The sequence below is a fragment of the Danio rerio genome, chromosome 5 (genome assembly GCF_049306965.1).
Source record: "Danio rerio strain Tuebingen ecotype United States chromosome 5, GRCz12tu, whole genome shotgun sequence".
Lineage (NCBI taxonomy): Eukaryota > Metazoa > Chordata > Actinopteri > Cypriniformes > Danionidae > Danio > Danio rerio.
Window position 1 is genome coordinate 13,020,001 of NC_133180.1, and position 21,114 is coordinate 13,041,114.

General features: G+C 34.4%; 1 protein-coding gene across 6 annotated transcripts in view; it reads right to left on the minus strand.

Moving 5' to 3' along the window:
• The window catches only part of ksr2 (kinase suppressor of ras 2), a 216,187-nt gene that overhangs the window by 18,978 nt on the left and 176,095 nt on the right, over positions 1-21,114 (minus strand). For all 6 annotated transcript variants that reach the window (NM_001423542.1, XM_009301241.5, XM_009301240.5 and 3 more), the window contains 2 exon segments: positions 11,970-12,103; positions 15,510-15,606. In NM_001423542.1, coding sequence (NP_001410471.1) covers positions 11,970-12,103; positions 15,510-15,606 — 231 coding nt within the window.

The following is a 21,114-nucleotide window of genomic DNA, read 5'->3' on the forward strand; positions in this document are numbered from 1 at the left end:
ATTCAGGACTAATGATTGGAGACTGCAAGAACTGAACACATACTAAACTGGTCAAAAACATGTTGCATGTTGTATACTTATAATATATACAGGTGAAGTCAAAATTGTTCACTCCTGTGATTTATTTCTTACTTTTTAAAATATTTTCCACATCATTTTTAACAGAGCAAGGAATTTTTCACAGTGTTCCCTATAATATTTTTTTATTTTATTTTATTTTATTTTTATTTATTTTTTTATAATTTTTCTTATTTGTTTTATTTTGGCTAGAATAAAAGCAGTTTTTAAATTTTTTTTTAATTCCATTTTAAAAGTCAAAATTATTATCCCCCTTTTTTTATTTGCTAAATATTTTTTGGTTGTTTACAGAACGAACCATCAATTTTACAATGATTTGACTAATTACCATAATTAACCTAGTTAAGCCTTTTTATGTCATTTTAAGCTGAATACTAGTGAAAACTCTTCAAAATTAGTAAAATATTATTTACTGTCATCATGACAAAGATAAAATAAATCGGTTAATAGAAATGAGATATTAAAATTATGTTTAAATATATTATGTTAAGAAATGAGTTTAAAAAAATGTAATAAGACGTAATAAAAGTAATAAAACAATTACGTTGTCCCAAAAAACTCAAGAATTGTGCTGTGTCAGCTGATTTGAAAATAAGTAGACTGAACAAGTGGCAAACATTTCTTTGAGTTCTTATTTTTAGGATCATAAGCTTGTATTATACTTCTAAGTGGGACTCAGATTTTAAAAACAGGATATGCTTTAAGGATGTTTATATACAATATTGTATATACAAATTAAACATTTATTCAATGCCACACCAAAGAGGCACAAAGTCTTTTTTAATGTGTCTTTTGTATTTTTCCTTTTTCCACTGTTAATTTTTGATCGAGCACCTGCCTTTGAGAATCTCAGATGTGCGCACATTTCTGTTTTTTGTAAAATTTGCCACATGTTTGTAATGAAGCAACAAACAGATGTAAACTGTTGAGTTTAAATGTTCAGTGCATGTTTATGCATTGTGTCATATCCCCCAACTCTTAAAAAAGATTTTCTGGACTGAAAAGATTCCATTAACTTAACAAAACTTAACTTAATTAACTTAACAAAACTCATGTTGAAATTAATATTAATAACTGCCTGTGTTTTCATATACAGATAAAGTCAGAATTATTTGCCCCCTTTGAATTTGTTTTTCTTTTTTAAATATTTCCCAAATGATGATTAACAAAGCAAGGAAATTTTCACAGTATATCTGACAATATTATTTCTTCTGGAGAAAGTCATATTGGCTTTATTTTGACTAGAATAAAAGCAGTTTACATCTTTTTTAAAGCCATTTTAAGGTCAAAATTATTAGCCCCCTATATATTTTTTGATAGTCTACAGAACAAACCATCGTTATACAATAACTTGCCTAATTACCCTAACCTGCCTACTTAACCTAATTAACCTAGTTAAGCCTTTAAACTTAAAGAAGTGTCTTAAAAAATTCTAATAACATATTATTTACTGTCATCATGGCAAATATAAAATAAATCAGTTATTAGAAATGAGTTATTAAAACTGTTATGTTTAGAAATGTGTCGAAAAAATCTTCTCTCCGTTAAACAGAAATTGGGGGAGAGCTCAATAACATTCACGACCCTTCCAAATATGGTCAAAACAGCTTTATCATATTAGAGCTAATTCTTTGGAAATATATTTGTAACATTTTTGCTCTTACCTATGCCACACAACAAATTATATCAATGCATTCTATGTCACCTTTGAGTTAGTAAATTAATAATTATTAAATGTTTCTTTGATTTTGATTACTGTACTGGCAGAAAAACAACTTCTTACAAAGGTTAAAAAAATATTATTTTTTAAACATTATCATTAATTATGATAAATCAAATGTCATATTGTAAATTGCATTCATTAAAAAGTAATAAAAAGTTTTAAATGTAATTAACATTGCATGATATTTATCACAGTTATCTAGTCCCCCTAACTAATTATAATATCATATAAGTATGTAAACAACATAAATTAAAATTAAATTAAATAATGAGAATTGTTTTGAGAAAACGTGCTAATTGCCATAAAAGCAAAAAGCATCAGAAAACACTAAATCCCTTAAATTAACATTTAAATACCTTTAATTATTATTATTATTTTTTTTTTGGCAAATATATTTCTTAACGTTTTGGGCATATACAATATCATATACATACAAAAATAAGTAGTACACTGTTCTGCTTTTTTACAACCAAAAACGAATGACTATAAAAACAATATACACTCACCGGCCACTTTATTAGGTACACCTTACTAGTACAGGGTTGGACCCCTTTTCGCCTTCAGAACTGCCTTAATCCTTCGTGGCATAGTTTCAACACAGTACTCAAAAAATGTTGCAACAGAAATCGAGACTCATCAGACCAGGCAGCGTTTTTCTAATCTCCTATTGTCCAATTTTGGTGAGCGTGTGCGAATTGTAGCCTCAGTTTCCTGTTCTTAGCTGACAGAAGTAGCACCCAGTGTGGTCTTCTTGTGCTGTAGACTATCCGCCCTAAGGTTGGACGTGTTGTGTGTTCAGAGATGCTCTTCTGCAGACCTCGATTGTAACAAGTGATTATTTGAGTTACTGTTGCCTTTTTCTATCAATTCTTTCTACCAGTCTGGCATCAACAAGGCATTTGCGCACACAGAACTGCCACTCACTGGATATTTTCTCTTTTTTGGACAATTCTCTGTAAACCCTAGAGATGGTTGTGCGTGCAAATCCCAGTAGATCAGCAGTTTCTGAAATACTCAGACCAGCCCGTCTGGCACCAATAAAAATGCCACATTCAAAGTCACTTAAATCACAGTTCTTGCCCATTCTGATGCTCGGTTTGAACTGCAGTAGATCATCTTTACCATGTCTGCATGTCTAAATGCAATGAGTTGCTGCCATGTAATTGGCTGATTAGAAATTTGCCATAACGAGCAGTCAGACAGGTGTACCTAATAAAGTGGCAGGTGAGTGTACTTATTAAATAACACAGTAAATGCAAAAAATAAATAAATAAATACATTATGAAAAATAATAAAAAGGCTCTTTTCTTCTGCTTTAAGATCAATAGTGTCTATATAAATCAACAAAGATTTCCATGTTTTGTAAAAAGATTTTAAAGACCCTTTTAATGAAAACAAACAAATCTGTCATATATGAAGGTGAAAATTTGATATTTTTAAAGATGTTATTTATTTAATGTTGGAGGGGATTTTACAGTGTAACCTGTAAAAATCAACGCACTCTAATATATAGTACATAACTATACTAAAAGACATGTCCTCTTATACCTCAGTGAAATGCATTCAAAAGGGATGAATAATCGAGATGCAAAGCACTGTATATCATAGATTTACGCAACAAATCAAGCGTCTGCTATGATTGACGGTGCCTCAGTGGCCTTGCCTGAAGGAAGGGATTCATTCAGCCATAAAGAGGAGGATGTTTCCTCTTCATACATCGCAAGAGAGCAACAAAACACGCACATCAGACTGGCTTTTTCATTGAGTGTGGCTGCTTTTAAATCTTTGTCACTTGAAGAAGACAGGAATGCCTAGATAGATCTGTGAGGATGGTGCCATTCTCAATTAACAAGGTGCAGGAGATGATTAGCACCAATCAAATGCAAAACTACCCTCAAAGAGCTGATCAAAATGAACATTTTCTGGGTGTTAGTATGAACATGTTAGTTTTGAGCCTGGGTCAAAGCAAGTCGATGTCATAAAAAAACGATATATTTTTTATTTAGTTATATTTTTTTATTGGTAATGTCTAATGTTGCTTTTGGTTCCAACATAGTTTGACTTTTTAACTTTTCGTTTAATTATTTCATTTTTCATTCAATTCATTCTTTTCTTTTCAGCTACCTCCACACAGAAATGACAACTGACCCAGCCGGGGCTTGAAACCGCGACCTTGCTACTGAAAGGCGAGATCGCTACCCACTGCGCCACCGTGCTGCCCCTTTGTATGTGTGCAGTTGAAGTCAAAATGATTAGCCCTCCAGTGAATTTTTTTTCTTTTCTTTTTCAAATATTTCCCAAATGATGTTTAATACTGCGTTCACACCAGATGCGGATGAAGTGTCAAGTATGGGTGATTTACGTGTTAATTTAATGCAAAGACACAAATAGACATCCTGCGGCACAATTTGAGCAAATGAGATGGTACGAATGATGCAATTTGCGCGAATTAAGCTGTACAAATAATGTGATTCATACAATTGAATCAGTACAATTGATGCGTTTCGTGCGAATGAAACTGTACAAATGATGCATTTCGCACAAGTGAGGCAGTACAAGTGATGTGATATGTGCGAATGAGGCAGTACAAATGATACGATTCGTGTAAATGAGGCAATACAAATGATGTGATTTGCGTGAATGAAGCGGTACAAATGACGCGATTCACGTGAATGAGGAAGTACAAATGACACGATTCGCACAAATGAGGCAGTTCAAGTGATGTGATATGTGTGAATGAGGCAGTACAAATGATACGATTCGCTCAAATGAGGCAGTACAAATTATGGGATTGGCGTGAATGAAGCGGTACAAATGATGCGACTTGTGCGAATGAAGCTGTACAAATGATGCATTTCGCACAAGTGAGGTTGTACAAGTGATGTTATATGTGCGAATGAGGCAGTACAAATGAGACGATTCGCGCAAATGAGGCAGTACAAATTATGGGATTCGCGTGAATGAAGCGGTACAAATGACACAATTCACACAAATGAGGAGGTACAAATGACCTGATTCACGTGAATGAAGCGGTACAAATGACAAGATTCGCGAAAATGAAGTGGCGCAAGTATTTAGCTCAAGTTGGAAAATCTGAACTTCAGCAGACATTTGCGCCGCGGTAACCGATCAGGAGATTTCTCTTTTAGGGGAGTGATTATGACGTAGTGCCTGTTGTTGATGTCCCGAGGGGAACTCCTCTTACTGACACCAGACAACAGCTCATCATACTGGGCTCGACTTAGTCAGAAGCACCGCCGAAAGCCTCCATCATCCAGTGTCCGTGAATCCGTGTCTATTGTGAACTGAATTTCACACGCAAATAAAGCGAATTAGAGGCGCAAATAAAGCAAGTAAACTCAAAATGTTTTCGGGACTAGCGAAATTTATTTGCACGTGGCAGCATTACAGTGCAAGGATTTTATTTCACAGTATTACCTATAATATTTTTTTAGTGGAAAAAGTCTTATTGATTTTATTTCAGCTAGAATAACAGCAGTTTTTGATTATTTTAAAACAATTTAAAGTCAATATTATTAGCCCCTTTAAGCTATATTTTTTCTGTTTGTCTACAGAACAAACCATCATTATACAATGACTTACCTAATTACCTTAACTTGCCTAGTTAACCTAAGTAACCTATTAAGCCTTTAAATGTCCCTTCAAGCTGAATACTAGTATGTTGAAAAATATCTAGGAAAATATTTTGGTAACACTTTATAATAACTACACACTATAAATCATTTATTAAGCATTAGCAAATAGTGAACTCACTATCTGTTAAGCATTATTTGTACATTAATAAGCGTTAGTAAGCAGTTTATAACTGCAGCTACAAATGCTCTATTCTTGACTTATAAGCACCTATTTATTGTGTATTTTTCATTACTAAATTAAGTATCGAATTATTTACGAATTATTTACAAACCGTTTGTATTTAAGAGTAGTTGAGGGTTTTTAAGATCATTCAGAATGAGTTAGTAAATGATTAATAAAATATTGAAATCAACATTTATAGTTCTTATTATTCAGGCATATACTAATAGTTAACTAATATGTTAATAAATGCTTTATTAACTCAACCTCATGCAGTTTTGTGACCTAATCTAAAGTGAGGACTATTCATGCTTTATAAATCCCTTTTAAATGACAAAGAAAGGCTCAGAATCAAATGAACGATAATCTGTGCAATCTTTCTAATTAGTAAAATTACTGTAAAGTTTAAACATTGGCAAATAACAGGAGTGTTAAAATATGACATCCAACTGAATAAAACAACAACAATATAATAATTAAACAATAAAATAAGATGCAATGTTTAAACTCTACAGTGATTCTATTTTTGATAAGGTTGCAAAGATTTATTTTTCATTTGAAGTACAGTTTTATTTGTGTATATTTAAATAAATAGGAATTAATAATGTCATTCTTCCTGTTTAGAATTTAACTGAGCCTTTATTTGTCATTTATAAGGGATTTATAAAGCATGAATAGTCTTCACTTTAGATTAGGTCACAAAACTGCATAATGTTGAGTTAATAAAGCATTTATTAACATATATAGTAACCATTAACATATGCCTGAATAATAAGACATGTAAACTTTAATTTTAATAGTTTATTAATCATTTACTAACTCATTCTGAATGATCCTAAAAACCCTCAATTACTCTTAAATACAAACGGTTTGTAAATAATGTGATACTTAATTTAGTATTCAAAAATAAATCATTAACAGAGTATGAAAATACAATCATTAAACACATTATATAGGTCTTTATAAGTCAAGAATAGAGCATTTGTAGCTACAGTTATAAACTGCTTACTAACAATTATTAATGTAGAGTTAATGCTTAACGGATAATGAATTCACTATTTGCTAATGCTTAATATAGGATTTATAGTGTGTAGTTATTATAAAGTGTTACCAATATTTTTACCGTCATCATGGCAAATAAATAAATAAATAAATCAGTTATTAGAAATTAGTTATTAAAACTATTATGTTTAGGAATGTGGTGGAAAAGTCTTCTTTCTTTCAGATTACAGGGGGGTTAATGATTCAGGAGGGCTAATAACTCTGCACAACTATATAACATAAAAAGGATATTCAAAAATTCTGTTATAATTGTCTCACACTCATGTCATTCCAATGCAATCTATTAATATAAATTATATGCATTTTTATTTTAAAGCTAATTATATTACCATAACTGCCATTTTTTATCTTTAAATTTGACATGTTTAACAGCAGTCAGCACTCTGCATATTGGACAATTAAGTTAGCTGCACACAATTGCAACTCTATATATGGTGAACGACGCATAGTGCACATTATGGGATATTTGATTCAGACAATGTAAATATGCTTTCCATTGAGGTGACTAATATATAGTTTCACGGACCACACAAAATCATAGTCAGAGACAGGATGAGTAGATGATCGCATGTATATCAGGCTCATTTGAATTATCCACTATTACAGCAGTTAGGCAGATTCAGCAATGTTATTATAGACTGAGGCTGTTGTGAGTCAGATGTGATATAAATGAAACTCCACCGACTGTCTTTAAAAGGATAGTAGTGTAGCTACTCCATACGATTCGTAAATTTATAGCACAAAATATGTGTTTGACGTTTAAACAGAAATGAAGTGGCCTTAAGGCGAAAGAACGCTCAATTAAAGGGACAGTTCGCCCAAAAATATTGGTCATCATCTTCATGTGAACAGAAACGCTCTGGGCTATGCAAGCTCCATTTCATGCATTGTTGCTCTTTGAAATGTGTAATATTAAAGGGACAATGCACCCAAAAACGCACAATTCTCAGCCTTGTGTTAATCCAAGCCTATATTACATTATTCTGTCAAAAATTTTAAAGAGTCACTTTTTTTTCAGTGTTGTTTTTCACACTGACATCCTACAAAATATGCCCATAAATCTAAAACTCAGCCATACATTTAAACAATGTCCTTATTTTCTGTTCCACAAATCATTTTAAGGTTGCATGACTTTCTTTCTTTGAAATTTGACTTTTTTATTTGTAATATCTAAGGTTGTTTTAAGTCCCAACATTGTTTGACTGTTTAACTTTTATGATATAAATATATCCTTTGTATGATTGTAAATGTATCCTTTTTTTTTTTTTTTTTTTACAAATCTTTATAACATGAAAGGGACATTTTAAAATTCTGTCATCATTTTCTTAACACTCATGTCATTTCAATCTAATCTTTTACGACTAACCATCTTTTTTGGAGCATAAAATACATTTTTAACAGCATTTCAGTATTTCAGAATTTCAGTATTTCAGAAACTGCTGATCTACTGGGATTTTCATGCACAACCATCTGTAGAGTTTACAGAGAATGGTCCGAATACGAGGAAATATCCAATGAGCGTCAGTTCTGTGGGCACAAATGCCTCGTTGATGGCAGAGGTCAGAGAGGAAGGGCCAGACTAGTTCCAGCTGATAGAAAGGCAACAGTAACTCAAATACCCACTTGTTAAAACCGAGGTATGCAGAAGAGCATCTCTGAATGCACAGCACGTCCAACCTTAAGGAACCTACAGCAGGAACCTGAGGCTACAATTTGCACAGGCTAATCAAAATTGGACAATAGAGGATTGGAAAAACGTTGCCTGGTGTGATGAGTCTCCATTCAGGCTGCAACATTCGGATGATAGGGTCAGAATTTGGCATCAACAACATGAAAGCATGGATCCATCCTGCCTTGTATCAATGATTCAGGCTGATGGTGGTGGTGTAATGGTGTCGGGGATATTGTCTTGGCACACTTTGGGCCCATCAGTACCAGTTGCTGACCATGTCCAACTCTTTATGACCACAGTGTACCTATCTTCTGAAGGCTACTTCCAGCAGAATAACGCTCCATGTCATAAAGCGTGAATCACCTCAGACTGGTTTCTTGAGCATGACAATGAGTTCACTGTATTCAAATGGCCTCCACAGTCACCAGATCTCAATCCAAAAGAGCACCTTTGGTGATGTGGTGGTAAGGAAGATTCAGATCATGGATGTTTCAAAGGTTTTTGAAGAACTATATAATTAACATCTATGTGTAAACCATGCAATTTTGTGAAAACTGTAAACTATAAAAGTGAAGACTAGAATGCACATGGCGTGTCACTTGAATAGTTTTAGATGGGGGAAAATGCCACTGTCAATTTGGTTGCTTTAGCAAATGAGCCCGTGCCTTCTAGTAAAGGAGCCAATCATCGATCATTATACACTGATGATTCTCTGTGGGAGGGGTTTGGTCCAGAAGTCTACAGACTACGACTGTATTATGAACCCCTTTTGGGTCAGTAAATGTGCTGAAATTTCAGCTAATACTTTCTTCACAGACAAGAAAAATATATCTACATAAAGCAAAATCTTTACTTTTAAACAAACTAACTTCATTTAAAAACAAATGTACTTAAGTTCAAAAATTCTGTCTTTAGGATGAGACGTTAAATGGAGGTCTTAACTTTCTGTGGTCATTAAATATCCCATGGCATCATGGCCTCCAAATCATCCCCATCCACCGAATTGGCTCTATCACTGTCTCTTCACTCCACCTATAGCTGGTGTGTGGTCAGCACACTGACGCTTTTGTCCCGTCGCATCATCAAAGTGGATGCTACACACTGGTGGTGGTGTGGAGAGACCCCCCTCATGATTGTGAAGCGCTTTGGGTGTATGGCCACACACAATAATAGCGCTATATAAATTCACATTACATTAATTTGTATGAAACAAACAAGAGTTACAGTTTGTCTTGTATGACCTCATTATTTTTAAGAAAGTCCCGACTGTTAGCCATTAGAATGCTAATCGCAAGACAGATACCACTTAATCACCCACAAACATTTAAACAAAGAAGTCATTGCCATTTTAGGAGAAGTTTTGCCCTCAAGAATAATTTGGGAAATACCTTCAGTAGGCTAATGTGATCAGACATAGTGTCAAGGTTATTGCATAATGAATCCAAAACTTTCATTCGTAATTTTTGCACGTTAAAAATAAATTCAACCTCACGTTGTGTCAATTGTATTGACACACAGCCTCCGAAACTTTTGTCCGTATAAACATTTTTTCTTTTTGCATCAAATAAAAATGCTTTGAGAGGTGTTTTGAAAGTTTGATAGAGCCACCGTAAAAGCGAAAAGCTAAATACAGAATGCCGTCATTTGAGCTAAAGATAACTTTATATTTTCTTCGATAATGAGCTGAAATCTCCTTCCTCTTTTTGCAATATTGGATGAGCACTTTGGAGAAGAGAGAGAAGAAAGAGAGGAACATTAACGAAATGTTTTGCTTTTTCTTGTGATGGATTAATTAATATGCATCAGACTCTGTGTGCAAAGTTTGTTTAAGTGATGATTTTATTCGCATATGAATACAAAAAAAAACACATATTTTAGTACTTCAGTGTGCAAAGACCTTCTGCAGTGTCATACCGCCCTGCTTAAATGACGAAATGCAGCCAGACATACCTCTGGGTACATAATTTGCGCTCTCCAGAAATGTAGACAGGGGTACGTATTCACAATGAGCCTGTGCTGAAAATTTCATTGTTCTGCGTCATGTCTTTAAAATATGGAAACTTATTTTACCACAGTATTTTCAATGGAGTTTCAGTGCACGCCTGCTGATCCAGATGGTGTTTGCATTTACATGGTCACCCACTGAAGCTAAGCAGGGCTGAGCCTGGTCAGTACCTGGGCGGGAGACCACATGGGAAAGCTAGGTTGCTGCTGGAAGTGGTGTTAGTGAGACCAGTAGGGGGTGCTCAACCTGCGGTCTGTGTGGGTCCTAACACCCCAGTATATGGATGGGGACTCTATACTGCTTAGTGATAGGCGTCTTTCGGATGAGACATTGAACCGAGGTCCTGGTTAACTGTGGTCGTTAAAAATCCCAGGATGTCATTCAAAAAAGAATATTGGTTTAACCCCAACATCCTGGCCTAATTTGCCCAATGGCCTCCTAACCTTCCCCATATGATTGACTTCATCGCTGTCCCCTCTCCACCAATCAGCTGGTATGTGGTCTGGTGCAATAAGGCTGTCATCACGTCATTCTGGTGGATGCTGCACACTGGTGATGGATGATGAGGATTCTCCCCAAAAATTTCTAAAGCGCTTTGAGTAAAGCACTATATAAATGTAAAAGGAATTATGTAAACGGCCTTTCATCTTATTTTACACTTGAACAGCTAAACGAACACCTAGGTCTATTTAACTAATTACATTTTAATTAAATTACTTTGTCACTGCTGTAAAAGGAACCTTATGAAATTGAAAACACACTGAAAAACACATCAAGGATGGCCACCAACTGAAGTGACTTACCTTAAAGGGCCCTTTTTCATCTTTCTTAACAAATCTCATGCATAATACTGAGTACAACAGGAATCTGAGCATTCATGTCTTTCTTGTAACATGATCTGCACATTTATATTTTCAACTTCTAACAAAAATAAAACATAGCACATGTCTTTTTGCACTACACATGAACTTTTCTTTCTATTTAAACATGAAAAAGAGGTTGAGAAGGTTGAGAAGAGCTCTTCATCTGGTTGAGAAGAACTATTCATCTATTAATATTGTCACAAGGCGTTGAAATGAGATTGCCAGAGGGAGTTTCCCCCTGATAAAAGTTCCTGGATTCCTATCAAACGCTGGTGTGTGGATAACATCTGCTGCTACTTCAACTCACTGAAGCAGACGTTTATCAGGGAGCACGAGAACACTGAAGGTGAAACTGGATTTAGCCCACACGCTAATAATTACAGGCTTTGGTTTTTAATAAGCAGTTCTCAAAGTCATTACAGAATTTAAGGACGTTATTAATGATCTGCCGCACATAAACTGTGATGGGCTGAACATTCGTCACTCTTCTACTGGCGAGAGATTAGGTGAACGCTTTTCATTTCAGTAGCTTTAAAAGGTAGAAAACACCACCGTGAGACTTCATTTTGACTATATCACCATTTTAAAGGTCTTTTAAGTTTTATTTTTTGAGCGTGTGTACATGCTTTAATGTCCAAAAACACATTATTGTTCAGTGCTACCATTTAAGCAGCAATGTCAGCAACTATTTAAGAGGCTTTATTGAAAACTGTTTAGAAAAGAATTATACTTAAATGCATGTCGACTTACCTGCCTGCTTGAAGAACACCAGATATTGTGAACAGGCCGAAGTCGGTGATGACTACTTTCCCATTGTCATAAAATACATTCTTGGACTTCATATCTTTGTGAAGGATCCCTTTGGCATGTAGATAGCCCATGCCCTGGACAAAAAAAAATTAGTAATCAGTTGCCATAGAAATTGCATAAGACGATTTTTAAAAGCACTATGTTTACTATGCTGGTTTGTAGGGCTGCAAAATTTGGTCAAAATTGGTAATAATAATAATAATAATAATAATAATAGAAATAATAATAATAATTATAATAATAACAACAACTATTATTATTATTATTAGTATTGTTGTTGTTGTTATTATTATTATTATTATTATTATTATTATTATTATTATTATTATCATCATTGTTGTTATTATTATTATAATTGTTGCTATTATTATTATTATCATTATTATTATTATTATTATTATTATTATTATTAATATTATTATTATATTTCAGTGTAATACATTTATCGAGAGTAACAATAACAATAATTATTATATTTCAGTGTAGAAACAATCATTTCTCATTATGGATGGATGGAGTGCTTAATAATAATAAAAATAATACAATTAATTTAAATTGTGAAATCAAAATACAAAATAGTACTATCCATGTCTTAAATTCTTCATTCAAACATTAAACTGTTAAGCTCTTATTTGGCCTAAAAACATTATAAACAGTTAAAATACAGTTAAATTAAAATTATAAAGTTCCATATTTGCATATGCACTCAAAACACATACAAAAACATGATTATAGCTGCTTGTTTAAACTAGTTGTTTAAGATGAGCTGAAACCCAACTCTTGACATTTCTTTGGCCAATTTCTTCATTTTATATTCAGTCCATTTAAATTTGTAAACCATTAAGTTAACTTAACAGTTTGTGTTGGGACAACATGAAGGAATTGTGTTGGTCCAACTACCTGGTTGGAAGATTTGTAGTGGAATTAGAGTTGGGCGATGCCGACCAATTTGCATTGTATGATGTCTAATGAGAAGCATCAATATGGACAATGGCATCGTTGTCGTAGCAGCGAATAACGAATTAATTATTTGAAGCCTACTGTTTCAACTACCTGACCCGCATGGTCTTTGTTTTACCCATAACCAAATCATAAATAAATAAAGATAAGTTACACACAAATTACCACCTGTCAATCACTTTTTCCGCAGGACTTTGGCATGAATAGGCAGAGAGATTTGTGTTGTTATAATCGCGTCGACAAACTTGGTTGGTAAAAAAAGGTGCACAACCAACAGGAACCAACCAACAGTATCTGAGGTTTTCACTAAAATTACTAAGTACAAGCGTGAAAGTGAAAGATTGAAGCAAGTATTGACGCTGTGACACGTTACCTGATAGATTCAAAAGACCGAAGAGTCATTAGATAGAGGCAAGATTAATTTAATATCACGTTTAACAACTATAGTGCGACGCCATCCAGTGGTGCATCCTTGAAAAACTGTCCAACGTGCACTGCTTTCTAGGGGTTTTGTGTGCAAAGCACCGGCTGCTGGAGCTCAGACGCATGCATTCGCTGCAGCGCATGACAGAGTGTGTGCGTGTGAGGTCACGTACGTAATGTGCGTTTTCAGCGGTATAGTGTGAAGGGAGGGCTTTTCAGAAATGCTAGATGAAACACCTAGGGCTGCGTTTCCCGATAACGATTGATCTTAGCACTTAAGAGCGTTTTCTACGAGTCATTTTGCGAACGTTCGTTATTGTTTCACGTGCGTTTCCCAAAAATGCACTTAACACAATTGCACGTAGCCCAGCTTTAAGTGCAACTTAGGAGTCGCTATCCGTTTGTTAAGTGCTGAAATGTCACGCTATAGAATGGCTCGTTATTGTTGCACATGTTATAGCAATCCATATAATTCTTCTTCTACTTGTGTGAATGTATATTCAACTCGAATAACATAAAAAAAAATATTTTTGAGCCAGTTTAAAAACATAAATTAACTGGAAATGTCGTACTGTAAAAACACTGTCTTGCTCCAATCTCGCATAAAACTAATTCTAACAGTCCTTGCCGGAAATGACATCAGCATCATTTTCGATATTTATATGAAACCTTAATTAAGTAGAATTATTTATCAATTTCTTTATCAAAAATTGCTTATCTCACATCAAAATAAATAAATAAGTAAATAAATAAATAAATAAATAAGCTCTTACATTTATTTTTGAAAAGTTTAGCCTAATTATTAATTATTATTATTTGTATATTGAATTGTGTAATGTGTAGAAAATATAAATGAATAGAGATATACGTACAAATAAAATGAATAATGACTTTGAAGAGAAGTAAATTGTAGGTGCAATTTGCCGGTTGTCCAGCAGGTGCCCTCATAACTCTGTCTCCTTACGATGCACTTAAGGCTTTACGATTACTCCAGAGCACTCGTAGATCCACGAAGATTTTCAAGTGCTACTTAAGTTACGATGCTTTTGGGAAACAGACCGTAATATTAAGATCAGTCGTACGATCATTTCTACGAACTTCTTAGGCTTACGATGCTTTTGGGAAACGCAGCCCAGATCGTTTTCATTCTAAAATGCCATTTTCAAACTAAGACGTATCAGTGTAAATGGGGCCGTGTTTACGGGGGCGTGGCGAAGAATTGCGATGCCAGCTCAGTATTGTCATGTCTATCGGCCCACCCCTAAGTGGGATTGAATTAAGAGAGGGAAATGTTGGCAATAAAAGTAATCTTAAGTGTTTACAGTGAATAGAAAGACTTGATAGAGTTTAATCTTTACTTTAGTTTGAAGATTTAGAAGATTTCCATGTAATGCTTTGAGTTTTGAGATAACCACCCTGCAGAAGCACACATGCTTTGGGTCTTGTCAGTTTAATTAGCAAAAATGCAGCCTGTTGCTTTGCTTAGTAAGCAACAACTGTCCTAAAATTAGTTCTGAGATCAGTCTTAATCAACTGTTTATGTAACTCATGAAATATGCCTAAAAATGGCTCTTAGTTCATTTAGGATAACTTCAAATAAGAGACTTTGAGACTTTGTAGGACACATACTATAATAGACACAAATGATATTATCAGACCTTTGAGTTTAAGTTCAATAAAAATACAAACGTGTTTCACTTTTATTTGATAAAATCATGTTAGACCAACTGTATTTAATTAAACTAGTTTTTTTGTTGTTGGTACTTAACAAGTTTATTAGATACAAATCTTGCCCTCAATTAAATTGAGTTCATCCATTGAGTTATTTTTTGAGTGTAAAAGTAATTTCTTGTTTGTGCCAGCGAGTATTAATTAATTAATAAGTGCTCAAAGCAATTTCACAACATTGAATGAATCTTTCGTAACTACATTTGAAGACACACTGTATTCGAAAAGGAACAATTCATGTACATGTAGCTGTAAAAAGCTTCTCGACACTGATATGTTTCCTAAAACGACTGTTTTAGACATGTGAACTAATCCTAGCTGACATTTAGCAAACAGTCTTCACACTGACTTCACATCAATTACTCTTACCTTCACCATCTCTTGTGCGATTTGTCTAGTCTTGTTCACGTCCAGAACGACTTTTGCATCTCGTACCACTGAGTAAAGGGTCCTGCCCTTACACAAACTGTAACACAAATAAAAATACATATCAGACAACAACAGTGAACATACCATTAAGCTTGTTTATTTCATGTAAGCCGAAAAGGGATTTGTGCAGACATCTGTGAAAAATATAATTACAGCGGCACTAAAGTGTAATGGATTTTCAAGTTAATTTAAGTTTACAGTGAGTAACTTTTTTTCTGGTTTACCAATAAAAATAGTTTAAAATCAAAGCTAGAGCAGAACATGTGTGTGTTTCAAAAAGCTAAAGCTGAAACTAACTTCATTACACCTGCTCACTTCATGCATTTTTTTTATTAGATAGCTATCTACGAATTCTGAATACTGATCCATTTACTGTGTTACAGATGCATCTCCTGACTCCGATCTTCAAATCCTGCACTATATGTACATACTACAACCCCAAATCAGAAAATGTTGTGATGGTATGGAAAAGTGCAAATAAAAAAAAGTGGTGATTTCCAAGCTTACTTTGACATGTAATACATTGCAGGCAATAGGAACACAAAATAGTTCATGTTTTGTCTGGTCAACTTCATTTCATTTGTAAATATACATCCTTTCCTGTCATTCAAACCTGCAACTCAGTCATACAAGTTGGGAGAGGAGCAATTTAGGGCTAGTGATCAGTAGGCCCACACGGAATCTGTGCTCACAGAATTCCGCAGAATTCCGCAGATTTCTGCAGATTTTTAGCCCATCATTAATTCTATTTATTTACTTGAGTAAATGTGCAAATCTGAATTTATTCAGTTTTTATTCAGTAATTTATTACTTTTTATTTCATATATTAAGGTTTTAGTTATGATACTCCGCTGGATACTCCCAAAATAATTCCGCAGAAATCCGCAGATTTTTACCAAAATTCTCAGCAGAAATAGCAAAAAACGTCCGCAGATTCCGTCTGGCCCTGGTCAGGTAAATTGGTTAAATAATGAATGAAACAGGTGATGTCAACAGATGATTCTAATTATGATTTGGTCGAAAAGCAGCATCCATGAAAGGTCTAGTCCTTTAGGAGCAAAAATGGATTGAGGATCGCCTGTTTGCCAACAAATACATGAAAAAATATTGAAGTGTTTAAAAACAATGTTCCTCAAAGAAAGATAAGAAGACATTAGTATATTTCACCTACAACAGTGAATAACGTCATTAAAAGTTTCAAGGAATCTGGAGGATTTTCAGTGCGTAAGGGACAAGAGTGTTAGCCTAAACTGATCAACCGTGATCTCCGTTCCCTCAGGCAGCACTACATGAAGATTCATCATTCATCTATAAGCAGTATAACCACATGGGCTCAGGACTACTTTGGCAAACCTTTGTCAAGTACCACAAGATGTAGTTACATCCACAAATGCCAGTTAAAACTTTACTGTGTCAAAAGAAAAAGCCCTATGTTAACAGTGTCCAGAATAGCTGTTGACCTCTCTGGGCTCAGAGGCATCTGGGATGAACCATCACACAATGGAAACATACACTGTGGTCAGATGAATCAACAGTTCGGGTATTTTTGGGAGAAATGGACGCTGTGTGCTTCGGACCAAGGAAAATTTTAGAGCACAATATGATGCCTTCTTTTCCAGGAACACCCATGGATATTTCAACAAGACAATTAAAACCACATTCTGCACACATTACAAAGTCCTGGCTGCGAATAAAGATGATGCAAGTACTTGACTGGTTTGCCTGCAGTGCCGACCTGTATTCAACAGAGAATGTGTGGTGCATTTTCAAGTGAAAAATGCAACAACGAAGACCTTGTACTGTTGCCCACTTTAAGACTTGTTTACAGTAAGAATGGGATAAAATGACACCTGAAACACTTCATAACTTGATGTCTTCAGTCCCTAAATGTCATGTAACTGTTGTAAAAAGTAACGGCAACAATACAAAGTGTCAAATGCTTTACTGTTCCAACTTTTTTTGAAAATCTTCTTTCTGTTAAACAGAAATTGGGGAAAATATACAGGGGGCTAACCATTTAGGTTATATATTCAGGTTCAATAATTTTGACTTCAACTGTATATCCGAATGATGCAGGTTTACACGTCAGCATGCTGTTCTGAATTGACATACAAGCAGACTGAGCAGTAACAACGCATGAACTTCACCTCAGCAGGAATGAGGAGAAAAACACGTCTCCAAATCCCTGACACTTCATCTCCTACTGCGCCACATGACGAAAACCTCTGCGTTTCTCCCCGGGCTGCCCTCTCCCTCCATCATCTACATATTCATAACACCATCAGACCCATTTTTAGCATCAATCTGGCCTTTTGGCCTTCCACAGTGAGGGACCCTTCAAATATGCAATGCACAAATGCAAATGCTGAGCTCTGCTATATATGATGTAAGTACAGAAACGTCTTGCACGCGTTGCATTTTAGCACTAATAATGTCAAGGCAGACTATTGCAGATAATGACAGGCTCTGACATTCTGCTGCAATTATGTTCAACACGCTGTATTTGTGAGCAAAAGGCAAACTTTTCATCCACACGGCAGGGGTGATACAAAAAACAATCAATGCGTAATTGCTCAACACAATAGCAAGATAAATAATCAATATTTATTTCAATATGAATTTATTTTTAAGACGGAGGACCATTTCTGGCAATTATATCGCAATTTTCTTGTCTGGGCCTGCTTTCCTATGATTAAGGACTGAGAATGTAAGCATTATAACTTTTGTCTCCATTGAGAGAAGCATAAAAATGTAGCGAGGATTAGACACTATTAATTGTCCACTGTTTTCAAAATGACAAGAATTTGAGGATGAGGACAAATGAGAAAAAAAAAGTTTACAGTAATTCACAAAATGTCCTTGTTATGCTATTTAGTAACTTGTTTAGATATTTTGAGGGGAATTAAATCCTCCAAAATATAGAAAATTTGGCTGTATTTACAGTATTTTTTTTCTTCAAAATATAAACTACTATTTAGAAGTTGTAATATCTTTACATCATATTATGTCATGTATAAAACAAAATTAAATATACAGTTAAAGTCAGAATTTTTAGGCTCCCTTTGAATTTTTCTTTCTTTTTTAAATATTTCCTAAATGATGTTTAACACAACAAGGAAATTTTCACAGTATATTTTCTTCTGGAGAAAGTATTATTTGTTTTATTTCGGCTAGAATAAAAGCAGTTTTTTTTTTTTTTTAAACAGCAGTTTTTTTTTTAAAAAAACATTGTAAGGTCAAAATTATTAGCCCCTTGTAGCTAGATATATTTTTTCGATAGTCTACAGAACAAATCATTGTTATACAATAACTTGCCTAATTACCCTAACCTGCCTAGTTAACCTAATTACGCTATTTAAGCCTTTAAATGTCACTTTAAGCTGTATAGAAGTGGCATAAAAATATGTAGTAGTATATTATTTACTGTCATCATAGCAAAGATAAAATAAATCAATTATTAGAAATGACTATTGTATTTAAACTATTATGTTTAGAAATGTGTTCAAAAAAATCTTCTCCCCGTTAAAACAGAAATTGGAAATTTTCGTTTGACTGGTGGAGGACCAAGAAATGGCTCAGCAGCAGTCTTTTTCACTCTTTTTCTGGGTGCCCAAATGTATTTGAGGAGTTTCAAGTTAAAAAGTGACGAGAAGCTATGCTAAGGTTAACTAGCCTATAGCATATATCTTGCTGTCTGCAAAAGACAGTAATTTAGACGTACCATATAACTCCCATAAGTGCATACTATTCGACACAACTGCAAAAGCATCGTTTTAACCTTTATAAACGAACGTTAACGTTACTCTGTCAACGGTCTATTGTCTAAAATACCGTGCTAACAGAGCTAACGTTGCGTAAACAGAGCACCCGATCAAACTCCGCTTCAACTCCGCTACAAGTTTATAAACTGCCTTTGGAACCCAATTAAGGTACAAAAATCTATTTAACAAAAATAGTGATGCAGTGAAGTATTTTTTTCGCTCAGCCGAGCCTTCTGTTTGTTGCTGTGGAGAAGCTTGTGCCTGACACCTTATACCCGCCCCGCGCTCCGACTACTGACCGTCTCTCTCTCTCTCTCTCTCTCTCTCTCTCTCTCTCTCTCTCTCTCTCTCACTCACTCACTCACTCACTCACTCACGCGGGCATGCACTGTGGTCTCATGAGGAAACGCTGCTTTTTGATATACTGTTTTTTCTTGCTCCCGAATACAAATAATTTTTCAAGTATTTGTTCGAATCAAGTATTCGTAAAAACACGCTATTCGTGCCTTTCCGAATACCGTATTCGGGTTCGGCTCCACCCTTAATATATATATATATATATATATATATATATATATATATATATATATATATATATATATATATATATATATATATATATATATATATATATAAATTTTTTTATCATACTTTTTTAATGTTTTAAGATTTTATTATATGTATATGAATATATGATTTTCACAATTATTATGTTTATGTTATATGATATGTATTCTTCTTTCACCTCATTTATGACTGCATTACCTTGTTAAGCTACGTTTCCATCCACCTATTTCAATGTTTGTTTTGGATATGCGCATAAAAAAATAGTTGATGGAAACGGCAAAATGATCATGAATTTTAAAATTCCACATTAAAAAAACGTATACGCATAACTGCGTAGGATGATCTTTTTTGATTTTACGATGGAAACACTTTTACCAAACAAATTCCAGTATGCGCATTAAAAAAGTTCATGTGATTTTGTTGTAAGAGATCATGTGATGATAAAAATGTGTGTGAATGGAAAAACCAGCAGGCTGAGCACATAGTAAACCATCTGAAATGTTGTTTTAGTCATTCTAAAACGCCACAACCATTTCAGTATTAGTGTTATGTTAATAATTATTACCAGAATCAAAAGCGTCTGTGCTTCGCGTCTTATGCCTTGCGCGTCTCACCACCATGCGTTCACTGCCTTCTGAGGCACAAGTCATTTATAAAAACTCAATTTTTACTTTTCATATTTGGCACCAGATAATTGGGAAATGACGATTTTGTTCACTTTGACTTATTGGACAAAAAACCCTGCTTTATTTGCACATCTTTTATGCGATAATCCAGTTTTGCGCATCAAGTTGGAATCAACTAGCATTTTTGGATGGAAACATAGCTAATGATAACGAGTGCGCAGATGACCACTCCCCACACGACAACCTGATCCAGTCTGATCCATTTTCGCCAACAAATAATGCAATCCACCTTTTGCCCAGTTTTAGTCGGAAATTCATGAAGAAAATGTAAAGCACTGTAGCATTTCAGTTTTCGTAAACCTTTGATCAAACTCTTATCTTCGTTCGAAAACACCATTTTCATTTTCAAGCCTTACGCAGCTAAAAATAAATACATCAGCATTACATGATTGCCAAGGAAAGTAAATAAAAGGATAATTCTAATGCACAGACTGTGCTGTTACTCCTGTAGAGAATTTAGTGGCAGTCAAAATTATTATTTTTTTTCCTTTTTCAAATATTTCCCAAATGATATCTAACAGAGCAAGGAAT